This window comes from Podarcis bocagei, assembly GCF_964188305.1.
Source record: "Podarcis bocagei genome assembly, chromosome: 17".
Lineage (NCBI taxonomy): Eukaryota > Metazoa > Chordata > Lepidosauria > Squamata > Lacertidae > Podarcis > Podarcis bocagei.
Genome location: NC_138143.1, coordinates 27,351,658 through 27,379,602, shown reverse-complemented (window position 1 = coordinate 27,379,602; position 27,945 = coordinate 27,351,658). Strand labels below are relative to the sequence as shown.

Genomic DNA, 27,945 nt, shown 5'->3' with positions numbered 1-27,945 from the left:
CCTCTTGTAGGAATTAATGCGAAATGCATGTTTTCCCCTTTTTCACAGAGCATCAGACTTCCGTACCTAAATGTCAACAGCTTTCAGCTACAGAATTTCAACCCGGCTACTTGCAAGGAGGTAACACCCCCATGGGTGAGATGGCCAAGGGAAATTCCCCCTTGGCCGGTGACCATGTGGGTCTGGCTGGCCAGGAAGGAGGCAGAGAGCAAAGGTCCACAACCGACGCCCACCGGGGAAGCAGTGAGCGTCCACTGTCTGCACATGAAGACATATTGGAGTTCAGCCACCTGGAAAAAGATGACTGCACTAATGTAACAGAAACTTGTGCCATACCATGTGTTTTAGAAGAATTGAACACAGATTTAAGCGCTGGAGACGAGGTTCTTCATACCAATGTAGAAGTGGTCTCAAAAATGTCTACCTCTCAGATGGACAGTAAGTATTGGGCATTTTGTCAGGTGTTGCCCCCCCCCCCCGAATAAAATGACAAAAAAAATGGCTTAATAGACAGTCTTACGTTTTGTAGTTGATAGTAGCAGGCAACAGGGCTGGCATCCATGGGGATGTTGGGTACAGGGCTGGTGCTTGCCTACATTGGTTGTTGAAGCACAGTTGAATGAACATCTGGATAGAGTTACAGATACAAAATATGGGAAACACGGAGAAAACCTTTATATATATATATATTCTTCTTTTTAGAATGCCTTGAAGAGACAAGTTCCTTTGCTAACAATAGAATGGAGTCTTCTAGTGTCCCTGATTGTAGTGGAACAAAAGGTTCTTGTTTGTCTCCTCAAAAGAAAGAGAGACTTCTTCCAATGCTCTTGGAGCAAGCATCAGGTGTCGATCTACAGCACACAACATCTTCTGTAGGTGACAACAGTGCACCTACTGAGAAAATCAGAAAAATGAAACCGCAGACTGAGACAAGAAAACCAGGGCATTTTGGAAACCCAGAAGAAGAAAATGATCAAGTCCAACTTGTCAGTTACAAGGAGGCATCTACTGACGCAAAGAATGCATTAGGAAATAACATGCCTGATGGATTTGATCTGCCTAGGAAATGTAGAGATGATTTTGACCTTTTGAGCAACTTTATCATGCTGAGGTCTCAACATATGATCATGCAAAACGAGGAACCAAACAATGTGGATATTCAAGCAGAAGGTAGCTTAAGGCAGTGATCTGAAGGTTTTGGGCTGGAGGGGGGACCAAGGTGGTTTAATCACCTCATTCAACACCTTGCAAGGCTCTAATGGCAGAGCAAAATTAGGTGGGGAGAATGTTCCTCCACTGGTTTCTGGAATTCAAAAATACTTTTTAACAACTTTCCTTCCCATTGTTTCCAAGGGAAGAAAAGGCTGAGGGGCAGACTTAGACACACTCAGAAGTGTTTCTAAATTTTCACCTGCCTTGGGAACATGACAAGTGACCCAGCGACTTTAGGATGCCTGACTCCTCCTGGCATTTTCCCTTTGGGAGGGTCAGACAACCTGTCCCAATGGGAGAGAGAGACTCCCAACCTTCTCTGATGCTAATGCTCTTTCTCTCTCCGATGGACAGATCTGATCTGTTCTGTGACCCCTGGGATGCCCTTCCAAGTAGCATAGGATTGCACCCAAAGTGCTCTTTCACAGAAGCCATACTTGACATAATTCTAGGTTTTACATCTTTTCCATCAACTGAGAAGTTAGTATATTTCTACAGAAGAAGAAATAATTAAGCAGCAATCCTATAGCCACTTATCTGGGGTGTACTTCTGAGTTGGAAAGGATTGCATTTTTACATAGCATACACTCTCTATTTTTACTTTAGCTCCTCTTTTCCCAAAAAAGTTGCCCTGGGTTGAAAAGCCACTGTAAAAATTGAGCTTTCTAATCAAGAATAATTACATTTTCCCCCTCCAAGTTTTAAAAATATTTTCATTTATTCAAACTTAGCAAAGTTAAGCATCCTTTATCTAATAAAGCTACATCTGGGTATAGCCTGTGTGAGCCAGCATATTCAGAAAGAGACATACAGTAATTGGAGGCAGATACCACTTAGGGCATATCTACACTACAGACCGAAACAGCCAATCCCTCGCCAGAGGAAACCCTTCAAGCTCTAGTTCTATTTGGAGGCAGGGGAATTAGGGGTCTCTAACAAAATTCTCAGTACCCCAGCAAAACTACAATCTCTGAGAGTCTTTTAGGGGGTGGGGGCAGGCTAGTAGCCATGAGAGTTATTCTGATATTATCCTGTACGACTTCTTGCTGTGTGCCTGTGTTGGGAAACCACAACCAACCACAACTTTCAGTGGCATGCACACCAAATGAAAAAGCTGTGCATGTGATTATCACATCTCATCACTTAAATGTGGGTCACACGTCAATTCCAGTATGAAAGTGTCTTAAAATAATACTTTTTTGAAAGGGGTGCAATGCAGTCTCTGCCCTATATCTGTCGTTGTTGGGCACAGTCGTGCCGTTCTGACTGGATCTTGTGGGAAAGCAATTAATGAATAATAATAATAATAATAATTAATGAATAAGGCCTTTCACCTTTAATAACTTACAGTTTGCTTCCCTTTAATGCTTTGCAAGAATCTGCTGCCTGAAGCAGCCTGCCTCACTTAGTCTAATGGCAGAGTCAATCCTGCCCTCAGCAGCAGGTTGGGTGTGCATTCCCATTCAGATTATTCTGATGCAAGCCTGAAATTTCTCCATTGATCTCCTCCTCACCACACTTAATTCCCATTAATCACAGCTTCAGTGATTAGCCCAGCTAATAACCTTATCATATGACTGGAGTGGACTGGCTTATAAGTGCATTGGGCATGATGCACCAGTTGTGACAGCGCATGCTTTACAGGAATTTGTAACAGTTGATTCCACAGAATAGTGAGTTCGGGAACTTGAGCTGGATCATAAGATCTCTTACTGTGTCATTACAAGCCGCAAGGAAAGTAGGCAAGGCGTTATGATAGCATAGAGTTGCACTAATCCTGTTTTTTCTTTGCATCAAAAGGCTCTGGTGCAATGCCATATCCATCCTACTCTTTCCTGCCCTGTGGAGCCTTCTCTGAAACACCCTAACAAATAACACTGGCATAGACTAATTCCTGTTATTAGGTGTTGTCCTGCCTAGATGATAAGATAAATGAGTGTATATAAAAGTGTAAAGGGAGATTGCTCACAAAATGCTAACTACCTCTTTGTGACCTAGTTTGAAAGTGGGATTAGTTACCGTAAGTATGTGTGCACATATGCCATTTTAATTAAGATCTGTTAACATTCAGAATCAATTACCATATTGCACTTTCGTTATTTTGTTTTCCTGCTTTTTAAAACATCATTAAATGCAGAGTCACAGGAACTGATGACCTCTGTTCTATGCATACCAGAGTGGAACATCTGTACTTGGTTACTGCATTACCACCTAGCGAGCTCAAGCTGAAGCAACATATGCATATTGATTGCTGCCATTGTATCAATGTTTTAGAACTTCTTAAGATGTTAAAGACAGGGATGCGGGTGGTGCTGTGGTTTAAACCACAAAGCCTAGGGCTTGCCGATCAGAAGGTCGGCGGTTTGAATCCCCGTGACCGGGTGAGCTCCCATTGTTTAGTACCAGCTCCTGCCCACCTAGCAGTTCGAAAGCATGTCAAGTGCAAGTAGATAAATAGGTACCACTCTGGCAGGAAGGTAAACGGCGTTTCCGTGCGCTGCTCTGGTTCGCCAGAAGCGGCTGCTACATGACCTGAAAGCAGTCTGCAGACAAACGCCGGCTCCCTTGGCCTATAGAGTGAAATGAGCGCTGCAACCCCAGAGTCGTCCATGACTGGACCTAACGGTCAGGGGTACCTTTACCTTTAAGATGTTAAAACCTTCCTTACATGATAGGTGTCCTACTATATATAGTGCGTGGGGAACTTGCTGAGCGCGATCTAGTCTGTTCTTGTAGTCTGCCAGTTGGATTAGCATAGATCAGTCTGGAATTCACCATAGTCCCCATGTGGCTTTCCAGATTTAAGGTATTTTGAATCGGTTCACCTGACAACTGCACCTGGAAGTGTTCTCCAAGAGTAGGCTGTTCAGAGATTACAGTATGATTTTAACAGGAGGTGGGAGGGGAGTTGCCTTTTTGCTCAATTCCTGAATGTGAAATAGTAAAGTATTCAAGGTAAGGGATTGAATTGTCCTCTAGCTTGTCCTATAACACTTGTGGGGTTTTTCCCCCTGTTGTTGTAATTCTTAAGTTCTGGATGCTAAGGAGAAGAGCCCAACACTGGAAAACAATATCAGTCCTCTTACCCTTAACGAAGCAGTTCCTATGGAAAAGCAAACAAAGGAAAATGAAGAAATAGTTTCCATTCAGATTAAAGCATCAGGTACTGAATATTTTAAGACACCTGGTAGTTAAAAGATTCTTTTATGGGTGGTATTTATGCTGTGGTTTTCAGTGTTCCAAAGAATTAGAAGATCGACAATGGCAAGTTAAGCTTCCATGAAAAGTAGCTTGCTCATCACTACCAGTCTTTAGATACATACTTGGGTGTATTCTGCTCAGTAGGGTTGCTATATATCAGGAAGTTGTTGAGCTTTTTTTAGGAAGCGCCTCCTTTTGGAAATCTCCCCGGACATCAATTCCGCCTTTGAAATCCAGGTGAGCTCCAGGAAAATACTGTTCAAGCTACTTAGCAGAAAAAAATCAGCATAGAAATGGTTCCCAGAACGTAGAAAGACTGAAAACCATTGCCACACTAGTATATAATTCACATTTATGAAGCACCGTAATTGCTTGTGCTGATTAATGCTAGGAAGCTGGTGCTCCTATGTGCATATTTTATTAGACAGTCAAAAGGCGTCATGATGGTGATGTTGTGAAAGACTTAAGAGAGAACAAAGCTTGTAGAAGGTAGAATTGCCATTTTTATGAGTTAAAAGAATATGGCCATGTGGACATAGAAAGCCCATAGAGGTGTGGATAAGCCCTTTGCTTACATGTAGCATGTGTAACCTATGACATTTTGCTGCTTGAGGCAAAGGACAAGATGGTGTGCCCCTCATGCCACCTACAGAAGCCCATCAGACTAGAAGTTGCATCTTACTTCCACACTGGCAGCAGCACAGTACACCTGCAGGCAACAGGCTCACTTAAGACTTGCAGTTGGCTATGTGGCACCAATAGCTCTATAGTCCTCCAACTATAGCAATAGTCCTCCAACACTACTGGTGCTCTCCTATTCCCACAATCCCCTGCCTGAGGGGGCAGCTTCCCTTTGCCTAATGGTTGGGCTGGTTTTGACGCAGAGCCTGTAATATCTGCATATGTCTAAAGTGTCTGCATCTGAAGATGCAAAGTGAACTTTGGCAGTCCTGGCACAAAGATAAAGATAAAACTGAAGCAAAATATTTCTACTGTAGAATGTTCTACATTTGTTCTCTAAGAAGGTAACAATGATGCCACCTAGTGTTTATCTACAACAAAAGGCTTATTTGGAAAATACCGTATTCACTAAATACAACATTAGAAAATTTAAAAAGTCTGTGATTTATATTCTGTATTGTGGGCTGTTAAAACATTTTGTATTCTCATCAGACTGTACATTATTTAACCATGTGCTGCCAACCTGAAGTTTTTTTGTGCGGGATTTGTTTTCTCCAGAGAGTCAATTTCAAGCATATCATATCCTTGAAGCTGCAGTGACTCCAGTTTTGAAAGAGCTCATGAGTTTTGGCATGCCTAAATGGAAATTTCGCACCCTTAATTTTGACACCACCAGATATTTTTTAAAACAGCAGGAGAAAGTGATCAGTGATGCTTTTAAACAAGGTGTGACTGGTAAGGACAGATTCATGCATTGTTTATGACATTAGCAGGGTTCTTTGTATTACTCAGGGATAAATGTAATAGTTTATAGCTTAGCAGACAAGGATAATTGTCCTGGCAACTATTATTCGGGGTTTCTTTCTCAGAATCTTCTACACACAATCATTTTAATTCATGGTATTAGGAACTGAATTGAAATTTCCAAGGATGCTGTAATAGCCTCTTTCTTCAGAATGGACATCATTTGTTCATTTGGCTTTTAGAGAGAATCCAAACGATGTTGCTGCTAAACTGCATCAATCTAGTGTTTTCTGTATTGTCTTTTTCACCAGATCTGGAGTCATTTTTAAGACAATTGCAGTCATATTGCTGTTCATTGTTGTTGTTTTTAAAAGTATTATAGAAATACTGCAATTGCAATAATACCAAAAAAGATACAATTACTCTAAATGCAAGGAGGAAGCAAGTAATGAAAGCTCTTACCCACTGAGTAGGAACTGACTAATGAAAGGGGTGTATATGAAATGCCATGTGGAACCACCATTTTAATTCTTCTTCCAACTGCAGAAATGTATTGTAATGACTCGGTAGCACTAAAGAGCTCTAGTGTGGAAGCAATCTAAGGGCCTTAAATGCCCCCCATATAGAGCTGTGTCATTACAAAAAGGTAAGAAATGCTATTGCCTCATTTACCAAATAATTCTAATATTTATGGGAACACTCCTATGTAAACTGTACATTTCTGTGCCTTTTTAATAGGTATCAAAGAGGGGAGAGAGATTGCAGTATTCAAACATGCTGTTGCTCTTCATTTACTGGTAACAGTTCGAGACCTGTTATTAACATGTAACTTGAACACTGCATTAGGTTAGTTTTTTATATAAATAATAATAATAATCCTTTGTAATTTTAATAAAACACAGCATGAAAATACCTGAACACTACTGTAGATCATTGAGGCACTAGTGACGTTGTAAAAATCCATTCATATTTTATATCATTTTGTTGACAGATCTGTATGAGAATTCAGTTCTTCATTATTGTTCCAATTCCTCACTTTTAAAAATTGTAAATATTTGGGGGGGGGCGGGGAATTGCTGTGAAAATGTATTGAATGTAAATTCTTTTTTATTTGTTCATTAATGGTATCATGGAAAAATTATATAGGTGGTGGAAGTCTAGTTTCCTGTTATTGTGAGTAGAAATCTAGCTATCTGGAATTTGTCTTTTGCATGGATCTGTGGCCTAATCTAGCTGGTGGCAAGGATGCACAACCAGCTGGGAAGTGCCCTGGAACTGTGATTGCCTTGCCAATTACTGCTCAACTCCTCTTTGCTTGCTGTTCAGGAGGGAATAAAAGGGAGCCACCATGGGGAAGGAGAGAAAGGAGCACTTAGGGGAGCAGGTCTTCTAGTCGGAGAAAAAAAGCAATGGGAAAGGGGGGCTACAGCCGCTCAATCTCCCGATAAAGCATCACTCCTTCAGATTGTCCAAAGATAGCAAGGACAATCTGCTGAGAACTGTATTGGATGGGTGAGCTATAAGGTGAGGTCCCCATCTTCGCTGCAACACCTAGAGACCTGGTGAAGCTCTGGCTGTCCAATAAGTTTTGGCAATAAGTTTAGGACTTTGTTCTGAAGCTTTCCGGGACTTTGCCCTGAGACTTTCTTCATTAGCCCCACATCCCAGTTCTAATGAGGGAGGGGCCTAGCACATCCTTTGCAGAGCTAGCCCTGTATCTTCTTCTAAATACGTTTCAATATCATATTCATTTCATCAGAGCATGAATTAACTTTAGGCTGTTACTCGTCACAGAAGTACTACATTTTGTCCTAGCATGGTACATTTCCCTCCTCCAAAATATTTCTAAAGGTTGAAAGGGAAGAGTTAATATACCGGTATGTTGAGTCTGGAAGATTTGGGTGAGGGTGGCTGGTTCAGCATTACAGAATGCAGCCTTTAAGGGAAACATTGGCCAATCTTTAAATTACCAGTAAAACTATCGTGGGCCATAACAATGTTAAAAGTCTGTGGCAGATGCATACATTGTATTTTTGGTTTATTTTTACAGCATTACAGTGTATGGTTTTTATCCATGTATTTTTATTTTGTTTTTTATTTTGGGTTGGGGTGCGAGGGTTGTTGAGTGGGGTGGGGATTGGTTTTGTTTTGGGGTAATTGTTTTTTGTTTGTTTGTTTGTTTGCTTTTATATTTTGTAAATGGAGGCGAGTATGAGGCTTGGGATTCCTACTGTGGAGGGGCGAGGGAGGTATGGCGGTGGGGGCAGATGTCATAGGCGAAGGGGATCGAGATACGGATATGCTCGTACCCCTTCCAATCTGCGCCCCATCCCGAGAGACGAGGGTAGGGTGAGCAAGGATTACTCACCTCCGTCACTGGTGTTGTGCAATGCCAGGTCTGTAGGCAACAAAACCGCCACCCTGCGAGATTTCATCATCTCGCAGGGGGTCGACCTGGCTTGTGTGATGGAGACCTGGGTGCGCGAAGGGGATACTGTTACCTTACGAGAGATGGTGCCCCCGGGTTTTTCCGTCCTCCACCAGTCACGGACTGTGGGCCGGGGGGGAGGGGTGGCATTATTAATCCGGGAAGATTGTTCTTTCAGGGCTCTACCACCGCCATCGATCCCCGGCATTGAATGTGTTGGCCTAGTGTGGGGGTCCGAGGTGAGCTTGGCTGTCTGGCTGGTGTACCGGCCACCTAGCGCACCAGCAGCCACCCTGTCAGGCCTGCTGGAGGCGGTGGCCGGCTGGGCCTTGGAGTTCCCTAACCTATTGGTATTGGGGGACTTCAACATCCATGCCGATGCCACTCCCTCCTCTCAGGCTCTGGACCTGGTGTCTTCCATGGCGACGCTAGGGCTCTCCCAGTTTGTTTCGGGCCCCACACATCAAGCAGGCCACACGCTGGATTTGATCTTTGGTGTCGGTATAGATGTGATCATGTTTCCTTCGATCAAGGTGCCATGGTCTGATCACTATGCTCTGAAAGCCAGGATTGATGTTCCACCCCCACCCTGCTTAGGTGGCGAGCCGATTTGGGCTCGCCCGCGGAGGCTGATGGACCCTGATAGGTTCCATCAAGCCTTGTGGGACCTTTCTCCCCCTGGCGACTCATTGACAGAGCTTGTTGAGGGCTGGAATACCCAGCTCCTGGCAGCCATCAATGAGATCGCACCTAAGCGCCCTCTGCGACCCTGCAGAAACCGGGCTCCCTGGTTTACTGAGGAGCTCCGGAAAATGAAGCGGGACCTCAGACGGCTAGAGCGAGTATGGCGGGGTGCCCGTGACGGAGCCTCAAGAACATCTTATAGAGTTTTTATGAAAACCTATGAGATGGCAGTGAAGGCCGCTAAGAAGTCCTACTTCTCGGCCTCCATTGCATCCGCTAGCTCTCGCCCGGCACAATTATTTAGTGTAATTCGGTCTTTAACGTCCCTCGAAGGACAGCCAAATTTCAATAATAATTTGACACACAGCTGTGAGGCATTTGCGAGCTTTTTTGCGGAGAAGGTCCTGTCGCTCCGCCATGACCTCCCTGCCAACTTGGATACAATAAAGGAACTGGAGGCCCCTCGACTGTCCTCGGGTCCAGTATTGGACCACTTTGACTGGATATCCCCAGCCGATGTGGACAGACTCCGAGCTGGAAAGCCCACCACTTGTCCTCTCGACCCGTGCCCGTCTTGGCTGATTAGAGCGTGTCCAGACGAGGTGCGGGCCCCCCTGGGGGATATCATCAATCTGTCCCTTGGCACCGGGACATTCCCAGGGGAACTGAAGGAGGCAGTGGTGCGTCCGCTCTTAAAGAAAACATCATTAGATCCCTTAGATCTATCCAATTACCGCCCAGTTTCGAATCTTCCATTCCTGGGTAAGGTGATTGAGAGAGCGGTTGCTGAACAGCTTGGTAGGTTTCTGGGTGAAACATCGGCTCTGGACCCATTCCAGTCCGGCTTCCGCGCTGGTCATGGGACCGAGACGGCTCTGGTCGCCCTAACAGATGATCTCCGCAGGCAGCTGGATCGAGGCGGGTCGGGGCTGCTGATTCTTCTAGACCTGTCAGCAGCCTTCGACATGGTCGATCACGAACTCCTGGACCACCGCCTTGCCGACATGGGGATGCAGGGCACAGTCCTTCAATGGCTGCGCTCGTTTCTCTCTGGTCGGGGACAGAGGGTGGCGCTTGGGGGGAACTGTCATCCCGCCACTCCTTGGTGTGTGAAGTGCCCCAGGGTGCGATACTCTCCCCGATGCTTTTTAACATCTTTATGTGCCCCCTCGCCCAGCTTGTCCGGAGTTTTGGGCTGGGCTGCCATCAGTATGCTGATGACACCCAACTCTATCTGTTGATGGATGGCCATCCTGACTCGGCCCCAGACACACTGATCAGATGCTTGGAAGCTGTAGCTGTGGCTGGATGGTTACGTGGGAGCCGGTTGAAGTTAAATCCTTCGAAGACAGAGGTCCTCTGGCTGGGACGGGACGATATGGGATTGAGGGGGCAACTCCCATCTCTTGCGGGGGTGCAATTAGTGCCAGCACCGTCCGTTAAGAGTTTGGGTGTAATCTTCGATACCTCCCTCTCCATGGAGGCGCAGATTGCAGCTATAACAAAGGCGGCATTTTTTCATCTCTGCCAAGCTAAGCAGTTGGCTCCTTACCTCTCTCGCCCTGACCTAGCCACTGTGATCCACGCGACGGTCACCTCCAGACTGGATTATTGTAACTCGCTCTACGTGGGGCTGCCCCTGAGACTGACCCAGAAACTCCAGCGGGTGCAGAATGCCGCAGCGAGACTCCTTACGGGGTCTTCACTGCGGGATCACATTCATCCGGTGCTATACCAGCTGCACACTGGCTCCCGGTGGAGTACAGGATCAGGTTTAAGGTGCTGGTTTTAACCTTCAAAGCCCTATACGGCCTAGGACCCTCGTATCTACGGGACCGCCTCTCCTGGTATGCCCCACAGAGGAACTTACGGTCTTCAAATAAAAACATCTTGAAGGTCCCAGGCCTCAGAGAGGTTAGGCTGGCCTCAACTAGAGCCAGGGCTTTTTCGGCTGCGGCTCCAACCTCGTGGAACGCTCTGTCACAAGAGACAAGGGCCCTCCAGGACTTGACATCTTTCCGCAGGGCCTGCAAGACAGAGCTGTTCCACCAGGCCTTTGGTCAGGGCGCAGCCTGACTCCCTCCTTTGGCAATCCTTACAATACTTTAGTTTATGGTTGCCATCAATTTTGATTTTAATTAATTCTTTGATGTTTTTATAATGTTGCACTATTTTAGTGTTGTTAGCCGCCCTGAGCCCGGCTTCGGCTGGGGAGGGCGGGATATAAATAAAATTTATTATTATTATTATTATTATTATTATTATTATTATTATTATTATTATGTCACCTCCAAATGAATCAAGTATTTATATGGTTTGAGGGAATATGTTTATTATGCTTAGGGCTGTTTCTGTGCTATATACAGTGGTACCTCGCAAGACGAATGCCTCGCAAGACGAAAAACGCGCAAGACGAAAGAGTTTTCCGTTTTTTGAGTCGTTCCGCAAGACGAATTTCCCTATGGGCTTGCTTCGCAAGACGAAACGTCTTGCGAGTTCTTGCGAGTTTGTTTCCTTTTTCTTAAAGCCGCTAAGCCGTTAATAGCCGCTAAGCCGTTAATAGCCGTGCTTCGCAAGACGAAGAAACCGCAAGACGAAGAGACTCGCGGAACGGATTAATTTCGTCTTGTGAGGCACCACTGTATTTTTCTTTTGGTGTTGTTTTAATGTTAAACTTGACAGTTGCTTTGTGATTGTTTCGTTCTGGACAATAAAAAGAAACAAACTACTAGTTTGTTACAGTACTGTTAATGATGATTTTGTAAAGCATGTGATTGATGTAATTAATTTTAAATAGGATATTTGTTCAACGCAAAAGATAGATATAAGGACTTCCTGGACTCCAGGCTGGATAATATTTGTAGATTGTTGGAGATTGTGCAGATTTCCATGCAGAAGCAAGAAGTCAACCCCAAGATAAAAGAACTGCATCATCAAATGTCCAAATGGGTGCAGAGTAATATGAATGATCAAAATAAGGTAAATAATATCAAAAGCTGGCATATCTGGTGAAAACCATGACTGCAATTATTATACAGAATTTTTAGCATAGCGTGAATTGCCAGGGAAGGAAAGTTCACCCACCTGTCAAAGTGTTGGAGAAATAATTCCCCACCCTTGGGGTAGGGGTAGTCTGCTCAGCAAAGCCTAGGACTGAGCATCTACAAATATTAGTTTTTCCATTGCCTTGTTTCTTATTTTTTCTACATCCATTAATCTACTTTCATATTTAATCTAAATTACTCTTGCTTCTTGCGATTAATCCTCAAGTCCTGAAAATATCTTCCACTATCTCAAATTATTGTCAAATATTTTAAATATCAAATACAGTCTGATCATTGTGTTGTTGCTTTTAAAATGCATATTTTATAATTTTTTTATGATGTGCCAGGTAGTAATTGTGACTAGAATGGGTTTTGATGAAGAAACAGATGTACTAATCAACACCATCAGTACAGTGCAAGGTAAATGTTATTTTTCGTATTGCTTGGAAACTGTATATACCCTAATGTTTGCATGCATGCTTGCTTGCATATTTCAATTCAAAAGTCTTGGATCAAAATCTCAAACTCTCATATTATTATTATTATTATATATTCTGTAGTTCTCTGAGCAATGATGATTTCTCTGTTTTAGTTTCCTTTTGGACAAGATAGAGACACCTGCAGTGATTTAATGATAGGTGTTTATTTAAAAACAAGCACAGTGAGCATTGAGAGCCAGGTAGGACTACTAGAAGATAAAGTTGCATCAGCTCCTTCACAAGCAAGTGTGATCATCTCTTGAAGCCCCACAAAAGTCTTCCTAACTAAAAATCTCAGTCTTTAATGTTTGCTTCCCTCGAATCTCTGCAACTTTCTCCAGCCCTCACCTCAGGTTGTGGAGCATGTCCCAGCCACCAGCTATCAACGTTCAATTAATAAATCTTTCCAATTCAAGCAAAAGCCATTGAGCAGGCACCTCTGAATTGCTGTAGAAACATTAGATGGTCATTAGGAAGCAATCTGATATACAGATGATGGTCACTTCACAGTCATTACAGCATGATACTTTCTGCCTTTGGATGAAATATGAATGAGACTTTTCGTAGGAAATACAGCCCCTTTGCATGAGCTTTTCTATAGAACTATAGAACTATAGTTATCAGCTTCAGAAGAACCAGGATATTAAGCTATGGTTTGAAGTTGGCTTAATATCCAGACTTGTTCAGAAGCTGCTAACCAGAGTTTCCTGGTCCAGAGGAAATTAGAAACTATGTATTGTAAATGGAAAAGCTTCCTATTTATTTGCTGTCTCACATCAAGGGGCTGAATGTATGGAAAACAAAGGCTCATTCATATCATTAAGACAACAGATGATCATCTGAAGTTGCCCTTTAAAGATTAATAATAACTTGGTGCACAAAATGTAAAAAGAACAGAAAACTTCCCAGTACATTTATATAAATATTAAAGATAAAGTAAATATCATTACTATATGCTGGTATTTTTCACGCTCTCTTGTCTGATGGAACCTGACAAATGTTATTATTGGTTATTATTGGCCGTATGACAATTTCCACAGCTTCAAATGAACCTTTAACTTGAGTCACTAACTTGCAGCTCTGTCTTCCAACAGGCTTGAAAATTGTGTATTTAGATTCTGAGGAAAGAGGGACTTTTCTAGAGAGCCAAGATGTAATAAGTAGGTGAGTATACTTCATTATTAGAAAATAGACTGGGATCTTGCAATTATTACAGAAAGGATTTGTAGGATGTAACTGAAGGTAGTCATACTAAAACTCCCCCACCTTTGCTTCGTTTGCAGTTTGGAAAGATCCTCTTGTGTGGTTGTATATAATCAGAACATTGGACCTGATTTCCCTTGGACTCATTTTTCATTAGTGGTGGAATATAATTATTCAGAAAAATCATGCTGGTTTGATATTTGCAAAAATCTGAATGTTTCTTACATAACTTTCATAACCACTGTTCCGGAAACATTTGGAATCGGTAAGTGAATGTTTAAATACTAAATAGATGATAAAAGTCAAATAGGTTTGGGCATGCTTCATAAAAAGTGATCCAATATCTTTTCAAATGGTTACATAAAATTGACTCCCGGAAATGAAAGTCGCATAAAATCAGATGGTGCCCAGGGTTTCCTCCCCCAGCTATACAGCTGTAAAGGCAGAAAAGAACTAGTGCTGTGCTCTGATATAATGGGAAAACTAATATATAGTGTTAATATAGCATTTTTTAAATATATTGTTTTGTGCTAGTCAACTCTAATGGGGTTTAAAAAAAATATAATTCAGCAATCTTAATCTTTTACTTATACATTAGTTCAGTAATCCTTACAGCAACCTTGTAAAGTATGTCAGTATTCATAGTACAGATTGGTAGCTGAAGCTGAAAGATTGTAGTTTGCCTGAAATAACTTTATATAGATTGAGAGGAGATTTTATTCCAGGACTGCCTGACTCACAGTTCACTTAAAAGCAGCATGATCATGTGCATATCTATGGCATCTCCATTATATATCTTTAGGTGCCAGGCAATAACGCTCTTCTTCAACCAGGGCTTTGGCTGATTAATATTCTAAAGCATTTTAAATGTGTTTGTGGGAGGGGGGTTGTTGTTTTCTGTTTTAACTACTCAATTGTGCTTTTATCTTGTGTTTTTATGAACTGCACTGAGACCTTTGGATGAAAGGTGGTATAGATATCTTAATAACAATAATACTAATAATATTCTTTAGTAGAGGTTTCTCCAGATAATTTTGGGTGTGTCCTCCTGGAACTGCCAATTCCATATGTTTTTCTGACATCTGAGGGCCTTCTCAATACCCCAGAAATCCTTCAGTTACTGGAGTCCAAGTAAGTAGTGAGCATCTTGCATTCTCTTTGCGTTTCCATTGTCATAGCTTGCAATTCCTCCTCAGCCTGTTCTCTATGGCTGTTAATAAGGATTGAACATTAATAATCACTTGCAAGCTACTTCTGAATTAAATGTGGCCAGTTGAGGATGAAGGAATCTGTCAATTTAGGTTTCTCACAGCTTCTCATTTTTCCAAGGCTAAATTCACTTTTCCACAATTCCTCAGCAATTTGCATTTTAAAACATTGCCAGCGTTTGGGTGCAAATTTATCCTAATAAGCACATTTTCCTATCGATTTTTTTCACTAATATACACATTTTTGCAAGCAGTTACTAATAATATAATGCATTTTTGCATGTTATTTTCACTAATATATGTGTTTTTATGCACATTTCCCCGTAATATATGCAACATGTAGGTTGGTTGTATTGCAAAATTTGGCAAATGTCAATTTCAGATGATGGCTGTTGTCTGGTTTGCATATTGTTTTTGGAAGTGTGAATTAGATCCCCCCCCCCTAAAATACAAGCAAAATATAATTTCTTCCCGTTGGGGTGGGGTGGGGGGTTGTATGCCCTAGCCTTTTGTCAGGTAATTCAGTAGCAAGCAATGAACTGGCAGAGGTGTGCGATGCAGGAGAGGTGAGCAAAGTCCTCTTGTAATTTATCAGGGCTGGATGACATGGGCAAAGAAAGACTACCATGAGAAATAATGCTGGGACATTCAGTGCAGGAAGAGCACAATTTTAAGTATTTCAGTTGGGTTACTGAAATGTACACAGCTGGTCTACTAACAGGGACTAATCTGTACAGGTACAATATTACATTTATTGAGAGGAAGTGCTGTGAGGCATTACAGTTCTTTGGAAGCACGGACCGTTACATCGTGATGACTGTAGATGAATGCACTGCTATCGTTATTCAGGTAAAAATATGTGGCAGTTAAAGATTTTTCCCTTGCGTATATGCAAAGTTTTATGCTGTCCTGGACACTGAAGGGGTCTAAGATGTTTCACAGCTTAGTAATAAGTTAACATGAGAATATGTCAAATAATACGTAAATCTTGATAATCTGTTAGCCAAGGGGGATTGTTCTGTTGTATACCTACTAAATATATTATGTATTTTGCTCTATGATCCTGTGCATATCTACTCAGAAGTGAACCATATTGAGTCAGTAAAAATTGCTGCTGGATAAGTGAGTACAGAGATGGCCAATTACCCTGCTCTGGGTTGACAGAGTTGGCAGCCCCTCACAGGCTGTCCTCCATTTCCCTCGTAGCAAGGAATCACGTCCCAACAGCCGACAGTTGTAAAATCCCCCACTGGCCACATTACAGGGCAGAATAGCCCACCAAGGCTAAAGTTTAAATTGCCCAATCATGGGCTGCCAAGGGGGTGGAGCCTGGTTGGCGGGCTTGAGCGCAGAAGTTCTCACTCTGGTCTGCCAGTTAAGCGAGTACAGAAACACAGCTTTAGATCAAGTGGGTGATTGTTACTCAAGGCATAAACTTTATAAAGTGAATTAATGAAGGTTGTCAAGCAGACTTTTGAGCCTGTAAAATTACAAACCTCAGATAAATGGAGGGGTAATAAGTATAAGACACCCCCATGTATAAGCCGACCCCTATTTTTTTGAACCCAAAATTAAGAAATCAGTATTTCTTGAGTTGTTGAGCTTTTCTAGGGGGAGCTTACCCTTGAGTTGTTTAGCTCAGTGTTTCCCAACCGGTGTTCCGCGGCACAGTAGTGTGCCGCGAGACGTTGCCTGGTGTGCCGTGGGAGGGAGGCGGGCGAGTCGGGCGGCGAGAGGCGGGGCGGCGGCGGCGAGGAGGGCTTTCACCCACTCTGATGCTCCCGGCAGTCATGGCTGCAGAGACTGGCTTGGGAGCCCCTGGCATCAAGGGCGAGGAAGCGAGTTTCTCGTCCTTTTTACTGGTCCCGACCCAGATTTTAGGATCCTCACTCCGGCGGAGGCTCTCTGCCTTTCTAAAAAGTGACCCACGCGAACAGCCTTCCCTGCCTGCTTGCAGACAGGGCTCCCCAACCGACTCGCCCCGTCGGCGCTGCCTACCGGCCAGTCCCGCAATTTTCGCCAGCCTCGCGGGCCGGGCAAAGAGGCTTTCTGCTCGCTCGGTCCAGTTCAGGGCTCGCTGCGGAGGAGGCGGTCCCGCCAAGCCGAGCTCAGAGCCGGCTGCCTCCGCCCCTCGGAGCCTCCCAGGCGCGGCTGCTCGAGGGGGCGGGTCGCGCGCGCGGCAACTTTTGGAGCCCGAGAGAGCCGTGGAGGCTGGCAGCGAGGGCAGGGAGCGGCGGAGCAAGAGCCACACTTGGGACGCCGCTCGCTCGCTCGGGCCGGAAGAAGAGGCCACTGCGGCGCTGCAGCTGGCGAGGAGATGGCCGGGGGCGCGGGCGGCGGGGCCAGGGGCTGGCTGGGGGTCGCCCTGGTGGGTAGGTAGCGGGGCCGGCAGGTGGGGAAGGGAAAGGCGTAGGCGAGTGGAGAGCGGGGACCCGGCGCAGGTCCTGCCGCAGGCGGCGCGCCCGGGCTGGGCAGGGAGAGGCGAAGCTGCTGCCGGTTCAGCTGCGCAGAGTGGGGTGGAGGGAGCCGGGCGGGCGGGCGGTGTGCCACACCGCAAAGCAGGGGCGCCTCCCACCCCGAAGAGGACCGCACCGGCATCTGGGTGGCTGGAGCAAAGTGGGCGCCTGCCAGCAACTTGGCTGCGGGAGCCTGGCTACGAAATACCGCCCCCCTCCCCGCGCCAACACACCGGCTTTCTCCGGGCCCGGAGGACTAGCCCCCTCCCCGGGAGCAACTGCAGCAGCTCGGGGCCCCAGCAGGACATCCTGGCCACCCGCGCCCGCAGTGCCGCTGGGGCTCCCTTGCAAGGAAGAAACTGCTGCTGTCCAAACTGCAGCTCCGTATCCTCCGACTCCTGAGTGCGGCGGCAAGGCGGGGGGAGGCAACATTTGCTTCTGCTCTGCTCTGTTGGGACAGGCTCCTGTCTCCTCCCCGTTGGAGCTCCAGTCTGCCTGGAAGCCCATCTCGTCATCTTTTTAAAAAAATCATTATTATTTCTTCTTCTATTTTTATTTAAAATCATACTGGAATAGGTATATTAAATAGTGTATAGTTCAAGACAACACACACCAGTGCCTAAGGAAAAAGAACTTTGATAAAGGGTGCCTTTAGTTCAAAGCAAAGGAAAACTGGCTCTACCGCTCTCCCATCTTGTGGTTGTGGGGCAAACCTGCACCTGCTCCTTATCTGAGCTCCCTGCTATTTGACCCATTGGGACCTGGGAACAGCGAAGTCCCCAGACCCAAGACCAGGCCACTGGTCATTAATTTAAGCACAATGGCCCTACTCTGCACCCACTTTCAGAGTCAGTTTCAGAACATTAAAAATGCTCCCTGCTGCTGGATCTGGCCAAGGGGGACCCATCTAGTTCAGACCACGTTGGCCAACCAGATGTCTCTTCTGGGAAGCCCACAAGCAGGACTGGAGTTTAACTGGTATTCAGAGGTGGAAGTGGAACATAGCCACCACCAAGCCCACTGATGGCTCTCAATGGGGAGGTCAGCAGGCAGTGCCTGCCTCCCTGTGCATCTGCTCCGAGGCAGCACAAGTCTGTGGGTGGACAAGTCAATGGAAACGCAATCCAGAGATGGCAAAGGTCTTCCATGCTCCTGGTCAAGTTGAATGGCCAGTCCAGGGACCAGAATGCGACCTGTCTTGAATGGGGTTAGCAGCAGAGTAAGTTGACCCAGAGTAGTACCAATTCACATAGCTGATGGGAGAATGACAGTGCTGAATGCTTTCCCATGTAGAACAGTCCCTGCAAATAAAAACCCAGCATATTTGGAAGAGGGCCTAACCATTACCTTCTATGCTGTTACTATTTTTTTATTTTTTTTTTACATAAGTAAAAGTTTATATATAGTCAATATAGGCACAGAGTTAATTTTTTAAACATTTTCTAATGGTGGTGTGCCTCGAGATTTTTTTCATGAAACAAGTGTGCCTTTGCCCAAAAAAGGTTGGGAAACACTGGTTTAGCTATCCATGTATAAGATGACCCCCAATTTTTGCCTCATTTTTTAAAGGATAAAACCATTGTCTTATACACGGGAAAATATGGTAATACTCATGTGGAAGCAAAAATATTGGTGGTTCTTTTTTTCTTCTAATCCACACTTTAATCCTGCATGAATTAGTTGCAGAGTTTAAGAGATTCATGACATCTTAAACATTTAAGGCACACTCACTGATTCTGCTATAATTTAATAGGCATCTGTAATTCAAATCTCAAAACATACCTTAGCTTAAGTATCCTTGTTTTATAGAAAGTGAAACTCACTTTCCAAATTAGAGGTGAAATCCTGTGCTTCAACCACTTCCAATGATAGCTATAGTCTTGCATATACAATCAGCTCCTTGCTTTATACTTATTTTGTTGCAGAACATGGAAGAACTTGGTTATGAAAAATCTTCTGATAGCATTGTGTTAAGGCTTGTGGTGCTGTCACTCCAGTACAGCTCCTGTTGGATTATTTTCTACTCCCAAGAAAGATTAAATTCAGAGTAAGTTCATATCTTTTGTTTGACCCTAGTTCATGAGGTTTAGAAGAATGCCATCTTTTTTTAAGAAGTGAAAGCTCAAATTTGCAATATTTCTCCCAAGGCTGTAGCTGTAATGGAGGAGATCCTCTAGACCAGGGATGTCCAACAGGTCAATTAGCTCCTTTTCCTTTGCGTTGGCCTAAGAGCATCCGGCCCCTCCCCATCCCTCCATTTTCACATAACTGCTGGAACGGAAGACAGAGTTTTTACTTGTCTTACATTTTGCTCTCAATAACAGGGCTTTCCTCCCTAAAAAAAGCTCTTTGACCTGAACCCCTCCAAAATGGAATTGTCCTCCCTATAAAAAGCTCAACAACTTTGATCTGAACCTTCCCCAAAAGGGGTAGATCACTGCCAGTCCCCCCACCCCATGAGTAGATCACAGTCTCTTGGGAGTTGGACGTCCCTGCTCTAGACCTTTCCCCTGAATGTTCAGTATGGAAACTGTAGTTTACCTGTTTAAAACATACCTGTTCCTACCTTCCAGCATTCTGGCAAATGACTGCAAACACTTTGATATAGCAAACACTAGACACTTACTCTAAAATGTTTATTTTATTAATATCTCATACAATGGAATAACCTTAAATATATTTAACTATGTTATGGTTAAGTTATTTATCCCAGTCCTGTGTATCCTGAGTTGCCCTCACCACAAAATTGCTGATTTTGGGTCTGATTGCTGCACATGCCTTAACAAACATGCTTTGACTGCTGCTGTTCAGGAGCTGGATAGCAGCACGTTAAGAAGTGCAGGCCTCTTAAAAATGCTGCAGCCTAGCCAGTCACTATAAAGATGTTATTCCTCACTAATTATTTACAGGAGAACAGGGTCATTTCTGCATCCACATTCACTTTCCTGGTGCAGTCTGACTTTCTTCAGATCACTTTCCTGGTGCAGTCTGACTTTCTTCAGATCAGACAGAAATAGCTACCTTAAATGCTCTTTCCTTGTGAGGTTATGGAGAGAAGTCTGGGTTGTATGAATACTACCCATTCTGAGATATCTTGCTTTGATTCTTGTGGATGGAATCCAACTAAGTTTTACTGGGAATTGACCTACTGAAGTCAGTGGACATAACTAATTTCAGCCGGCCTGCTCTGAGTAAGATGTAGTTAGATACATTTGTCAGTTTTGCAGTTACTGAAGTGTCCTACATTTTTAACTTTGTTATTTTTTACTGTATCATGTAGTTCTGCCTGTACAGTTTTTATTGCATCCTTTCTATAGGTTAAGAAGAAGAATAACAGTGAATCTATATTTGACCGTACACCACTTAGAGATTTTATTTAAATGGTATTAAGTGGTATATACTGTAAATGTTTTAAAATAAATACATATATCACAGAAAGGGAAAACATTGGAACAAAGTAACGATACATAGGGAAAGAATTCTGGCATGCAGTGTAAGCCAAATATATACATTTTATAAAAAGAGATAAATCTAAAGAATATTAATGTTGTATGTACTTTATCACACTGTTTCCCCAGCAAATGTTCAGGTAACTTAATGTTCAACATTTCATAGATTTTGAACACATACCCTACAGATACTGACTAAGTGTAATGAAATACTACTTTATTTAGGTATAGTCTAGCTGGAAAGACTCTATATCACCTAACCTTGATTTATGGAGCCTTGGTTTCATTTGCACAGAAGTCGGAAGACTTTGACGTAAAGGTAGTTTTTGTAAAATATATTCTTTAATGTTGCTGATGAAACTCCATTAGCAGAATATTTGGTCCTTCATGCACAGACAAAAGATAGGAAATTGGTTAGATTTTAATATCTGCTGTAAAGGAATCTCAAAGGATGTGTGGGATCTGGCAGTAACTTGGTTTGCATGAAATGCTAAGATAAGGTCTGTTTGCACACCGAAACCTATCCTCACCAATGAACTATGACTTGCTAGTGATCAACAAATCGGAATATAAAACCACTGTTTGAAGTTGGCTTATGAATTGCAGCTTGTGTCAACCATGGCTTCTTGTTGCATCTAACCCCACTATGCAAGCATAATCCTGGTTAGTGTTGGTGCCCCGCCTCAAGATGCTCACCTGTCTAGAGAGAAATGCGGCAAAAGTGATTAGCAAACAGAAACCAACATTAGATGAAACAAGACTCCAAATATTGACCCTGCTTTGTTCAACAAACTATAGTTAAGACAAACCATAGCTTTGTGTTACAAGTGAAAGTGGCCACAGTTTTCAATGGAGTCTGTATAAAGCTGTGTTTCTTATGTCATCACTTGGCTTCCCCCACCCCTATCATTTGGTTCTCATTTGCGAGGGCTGAAGGCTTAGAATGAGAGTACCTGATTCCTGGAGTACTGGATTTCTCACTTTTTTACATAGCCAGTTGGCACCAGTGCAGATTGAATTTTCTTGTGACATACCCTACATTCCCAAATGTGTGCTACAAAACACAAGCAGAAGTGCAGGAAGAAGGCGCAGATGCAATCCAAAGGTATACTCACTCAATAAGTTAAGGTACAGGGCAATTCTAAGCCCTGCTCCATGCTGCTGGTGGGAGTTAGAATGTAGCAGAGGTGACCTCCTGCCTTGATCTGCTGGGTTCTTCCACTGATGTACTTGATGAAAAGGCAGTGGTGTGCACACTTCTGTTTGTGCTTTCCTACCAGTAGCAGCCTATGTAAGGTCCCCAAATAGGGCATTTTGGAGTTGGGGCAGGAGCCAAAGCTCGCCCGTTTCCTGAGTGCGGGGGGAGGAGGAGAAAAAGAAGAAGTAGAAGAAGAATTGCCCTGTCAACCATGAGCCACGGCCAGTATTCTAAAATCACTGTACTGAGTAATCTTGTGGCAAATTTATATCACACAAACCTCTGCTATCTATTGTCACAAGTATTGCTTGTTTGCACTGCCCATGCTCTGTCCATTGTAGCTGGCACATGATAAGTTTCAAATAATTCTGGCATGTGACAGTAGGAAAAAACACTGTGGTCTGAACAGAAGTACCTAATGCCATGTTACCACTAGAGGTCAGCAAGCTCAGTTATCACAATTAAGCAATCCATTATTAATGTAAATTCTCTAGGTTTTTCTTCAACTTTTTAAATCCTGATTAAGCTCCTGATGTTCTGCTTGGAAAATAAATGAAAGCAAATGTAAATTCTTAGTTCAGGCTGTTGCCTGATATAGCTGGGGTAGAATTTTTTAACCGCATATAGAGCTTATTGGAAAATTGGTAACTGAGGCCATGATTATCTTAATGTTGTGTCTAGGCTGAGATTGTTAACATGCAGCATCAACCTGGGCATTAAATTGCCAAGGATTCTTGTTGTTTTGTTCCATTTTATGTAATCTCTGTTCTGAATGTATAACAACATTTTAGGTGGTTCTTACACCAGGAGTTGAAGAGACAGCCCTTTTGGTTCGTCAGATCGCTGACCACATTCTGATGACTTCTCAAAGACATCCTCAGGAATGGCTAGACAAATCTTGGCTTTCCGTCTTGCCGTCAGAGGTGTGTTTCTCTTAAACAAACAGGGAACCTGTGGCCCTCCCAAATGTTGCTGAAGTACAACCGCCCACCCTCCCATCATCCCTGACCATTGGCAATGTTGGCTGGGGCTGATGGAAGCAGCAGGTGGAAAGCCATTGGTTCTCTTCTCTCCTTACAAGGGACAAGCAGTTCCTGTTCCATTGCATTTCTTTTATTCTTAATGTGTGTAGGCTACAATAGCAGGAAACACTATTCAAATGCAGCTGTTGCACATGAACGGATCCTCCAGAGGATAAGGACTGCAACCCACTTTACATGGTAGGCTGCGGTCCTTCCTTGCTAGTGGGTCTTCCAGATGGAAAAATGCAATCTGCCCATCTCTTATCAAAGAAAGGAATGAATCGCTGTATGCTGCTGGCTGGCTAAAAGCCATCCTATTCGTAAATAAATGTATGTTTTATATAATGATGTAGTTACTTTCTGGAAGGAAAATCCTGAAGCAAAACACACATAAATGAGAGAGGTGACCAGACTGAGATGTTGCCTGCCTTACCTGATCTTAGTTGATTCTCCAGGAAAACATGGCTGGAGGCACTGGCACACACTGATTTCTCACGGCAAATGAATCTGATTCATCCTCTTTCATTACTGTTGCTTTCAACATGGCAGATGCAGGCAGGGCAGAAAAGGAGCAAGCTGTTTTTAATGCCTTGTTGAAATTGTAATTTATAATGTCTCTTTCACAATGCCAGCTTCCTGGAAACTGGCTTAATTATAATATTGTTATGCTTGCCCCAGTTTCCTGAGTGGTGAGAAGTTCCAGGAGCTCAGCATGCATCTGGATTTTGGTTTCCTTCTAAGTGGAGGGACTTAAAATATTTTGTAATATTTGAATTTATATTATTTTGGGCATAGGCAGAGGTGCAGTTTAACGCCTACAAATTGTAAACTCTGCTGCCCTACATCAAATTCCCATAAAGGCAGTTTTCAAAAGACACTTTCTAAAAACTAGCCCTTTGCTTCTTTCTTTGTTCCATTCAAAAAGCCCAGTCTTTGCTTATTTCTACTCACAAAGGTAGGTAACATCAGCTTGAGCAGCGGAAAATAAAAGGGATTGCCTTTGCCAAAATGGCTCTTGCCTTCCAGAGGCGTCTTCAGCTATCTTTTTACTTGTAGCCTCTCTAACAGCAGATGTGCCTGCCAACTTGGTCCGCTAACCATTAAGGTACATTTGTAGGCATTCTGGCCCCAGGAAACCTCTTTTATCCTACTTTGCAGCAATCAGTTAGCGAACGCATAAGCTATGACCTTTGAACTCAAAACAAAGTAAACATCACTTGCAACTGTCCTTGAAAATATAACAAAGTTAATTCTGGTTTTTCCCCTCAGGAAGAGAAATCCTTGTTTACATTTCCATGCATGAATCCTCTAGTGGCTCAAGTCATGTTAAAGAAAAGCTCTTCACTGGAGTGGCTTCTGTCAGCAACTTTTGACCAGCTTCATGAGCTTCTGCCTGAAGTGCCTGAGAAAGTTCTGAAGGTCAGATATTCAGAATCCCAGCATCTCCTGTGTACCATGTGTGACTGTGTTTATATGTGTTTATGCAAGAATCCAGTACTTTAGGTTTGTCCAATCAATGGCGTAGCGTGGGTTGCAGCACCCAAGGACACCTGTATTGGTAGCCCTTATGTACCTCATTTATTACATTGTTTTTACTGGGTTACGGATGTTGCCATTACAATGTGGGTCTTCATCTGCGATTTTCCAGTGGCAACTATACCACAAAGAGATGCTGCCATTACAGATGCAACCAGTGTTTTATCCTGTGGCAGCTATACCAAAACTATACTATTTTAGGCCATGGTTTTAGGAATCCTGCAGTTGTCTTGCTCTTTTTCTCATGTGTGAATGTGTAATGCGATAATGCTGTGTTGCATTTGCCAGGCAGCTGCCACCCTAGTGTTACTGGATATTTCAAGCTGAAATCCTGCTTATACCACCTTAAGATGTTCTAATACACCAGCACTGTGTTCAGCATGCCATCCTAAGACTTGATTTGATAGCCAATAGAATTTTATACTTGAACTAAAGCATTAAATCTTCATATAAACTCAGTTTCCCCTTTAAGGTTTTGATGATTATGTCATTTTTATGCACATTCAGATTGGCGTATTCCCTATCACTTAATAGTTGAAAATGCTGTGGCAATAAAAGCTTCATGTCTTTCTAGTGGTGTAGACTAGAATTTGCTTCTTCCATTCCAGCACTTTAGTGACATCACATCACTGTACATCTTGAACCCTCCAGCACAGCCAAAACTTCCAGAAGAAACTGTGTCACTTCAAAAAAACATAAAGGGCTCGATCAGGTCTTGCTCTGAAATTCCCTTTTCCAAGGCGGTGTTATCTGGCTTTCAAGGACACAGTCCCTTTACTGAATATTTTGGAAACTATGGTGAAGTACAGAACAGCAAAAATTGTTTCCCAGTTTACTACCAAAATGAGTCCTATACTCCTCTGAAATTAGGTGGAAAGCACAGCCGCTTAATAGCACCTTCAGTACCATACCAGGAAAAAGTTTGTTTCTTTCAGGATAATACAGGCATAGAGCGGCAACAGTACATCCCATTTGCGAAAAAAATGGAAGTGGAAAAAAGAACAACTTCATCACTGCTACCACCAGATGATCTGAAAGGACGTCCCCATATTAACTTTGAAGCTACAATGCCATATTTAGCGTACAACCTGGGTGGAACAAATACGTATCTTGAAAATAGCGCGCAAAACAGAATGTACCGTTCAAAAGCTGCAGGCCAAATGCTTGCTCATCAAGATATTGAAAATGTACTGGAGGTGAAAAAGCAGTCACTTGTAAAGCAATGTGAATCTAGCAAGGATTCCAAATCTTCTTGGCATCTTGTCTCTAGCAGAGAAGATTGTCCAATCCAGCAGAACTCTCAGGGTTTTCTAGGAGAACTTGGTGCGACAGGATATAGTGGTCCAAAATTTCAGTTTGAGGAGACGTTTTGGGGTAACCAGTCATCCGTGCTAGCAATGGATTCATCTCCCCAGGATTCAAGTTTCAGCAAAGAATTATCTAGCCCAGATAGATTCTTTAATTTGGACTTTCCAATAACAGGAGAGTACACAAGAAAGAAAAATCCCAATGTGTTATCAACTAATCCAAGAGAATGCGTTTCAGCAGGTAGAGTAAAACCATAAATCACTGTTTGCTGCCACTCTTTTCTGATTAAGTGAAAAATAGCTTTTCCTTATTTTTTTTTCTTACAGCTACGTGCCCTTTCACCTGCTATTGCTCAAAATTACGGAAATATTCTCAGAACCATGAGCAGTCCTTTTGTTTAATGGGATATTTGGCCATTCCTACAGAATGAAATGCTGGACCTAGTCTTAACTCTTAACCTGAATGTGTTTGATTCTGTTGCGTTGATGGTTTAGGGCCAGCTCTCAGTTTACTGCTTCAGGCTTTCATTAAAGGAAGCTTCCTCTGAACAGAGGAAAAGTTAATTGAAATCTTTGGTGTTGCTCATATTGTTGAACCTTAGGGAAATTAGGGTGATTATGAGAGAGTTGTAAACAATGCTTTCAACTGGCCCTCGTGGATTAAAGTTGAGATCTGAGTAACTATACTTTTATGTACAGTGGTACCTCAGGTTACATACGCTTCAGGTTACAGACTCCGCTAACCCAGAAATAGTACCTCGGGTTAAGAACTTTGCTTCAGGATGAGAACAGAAATCGCGCTGTGGTGGCGTGGCGGCAGCGGGAGGCCCATTAGCTAAAGTGGTGCTTCAGGTTAAGACCAGTTTCAGGTTAAGAACAGACCTCCAGGACGAATTAAGTACTTAACCCGGGGTACCACTGTACTCTCTTCTTATACTTATTTTCTACCTAAATCTACTGCTTTGTTGAGCATTGAAATGCTCAATTAAAATACACATTTCTTTTTTTAAAATTGAGACCAGGCATTAATTAGGTGTTTAACCATGGAAAATAGCCTCTTATGACAAAGCCTTTAAGGATTCAGCCAGTCTGACATTCTTACTGTGCTTCACTATTTCCTTGCTTCTCTGGGCATATTAATCTTAACATGTGAAGCTGTAAGCTTCATTTTAAACATTTCCCCCTTAATAATGTTGAATTTGTGCAGCTGAACACGTTAATAAATCTGGTTAAAAACCTTTTATTTACAAAGGAATATATCAGTTAATGCCTTAGAAACACTCAAATGCTGCATCATTGTTGAAAATTGGCAGATGTGGGAGTCCATGTAAGCAGCTCTGAGCTTTGTAAAGGAAGAGAAATAACTTAAAGAAATAAATAGTACGGTGTTAAAGCCCATAATTACACAATCCAAGATGCCATTTCAATGTTGTAACCTTGTCTCCATTTTAAGCTCTTACACACCATTGCTTTAGCAAGCAATTAATTCCTTTTTAAGACAGAAATTCAGGGCACCATGTAGCCAACAGTAAGCACTTTAATTAATCCAATGGGAGTTAAATAGAAGCTAAACCCTCTCAAACTGAAATAAATGGAACTTAAAGTGCTCCATTTTGGCTAGATCACTCCTTTAAATGCCTAAGCATGCAGACTTTTTCTTACTGCTGGATGGCATTACCGTAATGAGTTAGATCTGCATAATGCCTACTAGGTAATTGCTCACTTCTACACATTTTTTTTCCCTACAGCAGGTTTAAAATGCACCCAGTTACCACAGCTGAAAAAAAGACGTCTAACCTATGAAAAAGACCCTGGGAGAAGCGATGGTCAAACACGTCTCAAATTCCTTTAAAGGAAATGCAATCTCACCTTTCACACTTCTGTTTATATGTGATATACTTTAAGCAGTTTTAAAACAATGTTATAATATATTGTATACTTACTTTTAAACAGTTTTTAATATTTTCTTGTAGTGCTTGTTCGAGGGTGGTTTTTTTTGGAGATTGTAGAAAATAGGTTAGATAAGCCTGGAAAATTATTACACAAAGATGTGGTATGACGATTAAAATAAAGCACTGCATACTTAAATTATA

At 42.9% G+C, this 27,945-nt stretch overlaps 1 protein-coding gene across 9 annotated transcripts in view; it reads left to right on the top strand.

The window, feature by feature from the left end:
• Positions 1 to 27,945, top strand: part of SHOC1 (shortage in chiasmata 1) — a 40,978-nt gene extending 13,033 nt beyond the window's left edge. For 6 of the 9 annotated variants that reach the window (XM_081176064.1, XM_081176069.1, XM_081176063.1 and 3 more), the window contains 17 exons: positions 49 to 438; positions 703 to 1,170; positions 4,244 to 4,375; positions 5,653 to 5,829; positions 6,577 to 6,684; positions 11,748 to 11,929; positions 12,342 to 12,414; positions 13,568 to 13,637; positions 13,757 to 13,941; positions 14,690 to 14,807; positions 15,622 to 15,733; positions 19,266 to 19,387; positions 21,015 to 21,108; positions 22,779 to 22,910; positions 24,279 to 24,428; positions 25,154 to 26,093; positions 27,601 to 27,945. In XM_081176064.1, the coding sequence (XP_081032190.1) occupies positions 49 to 438; positions 703 to 1,170; positions 4,244 to 4,375; positions 5,653 to 5,829; positions 6,577 to 6,684; positions 11,748 to 11,929; positions 12,342 to 12,414; positions 13,568 to 13,637; positions 13,757 to 13,941; positions 14,690 to 14,807; positions 15,622 to 15,733; positions 19,266 to 19,387; positions 21,015 to 21,108; positions 22,779 to 22,910; positions 24,279 to 24,428; positions 25,154 to 26,093; positions 27,601 to 27,704 (3,557 nt within the window). In that variant the 3' untranslated portion in view covers positions 27,705 to 27,945. The remainder of the gene's footprint in view (positions 1 to 48; positions 439 to 702; positions 1,171 to 4,243; positions 4,376 to 5,652; positions 5,830 to 6,576; positions 6,685 to 11,747; positions 11,930 to 12,341; positions 12,415 to 13,567; positions 13,638 to 13,756; positions 13,942 to 14,689; positions 14,808 to 15,621; positions 15,734 to 19,265; positions 19,388 to 21,014; positions 21,109 to 22,778; positions 22,911 to 24,278; positions 24,429 to 25,153; positions 26,094 to 27,600) is intronic. The other 3 variants (XM_081176067.1, XM_081176066.1, XM_081176068.1) reach the window with 3 other exon arrangements.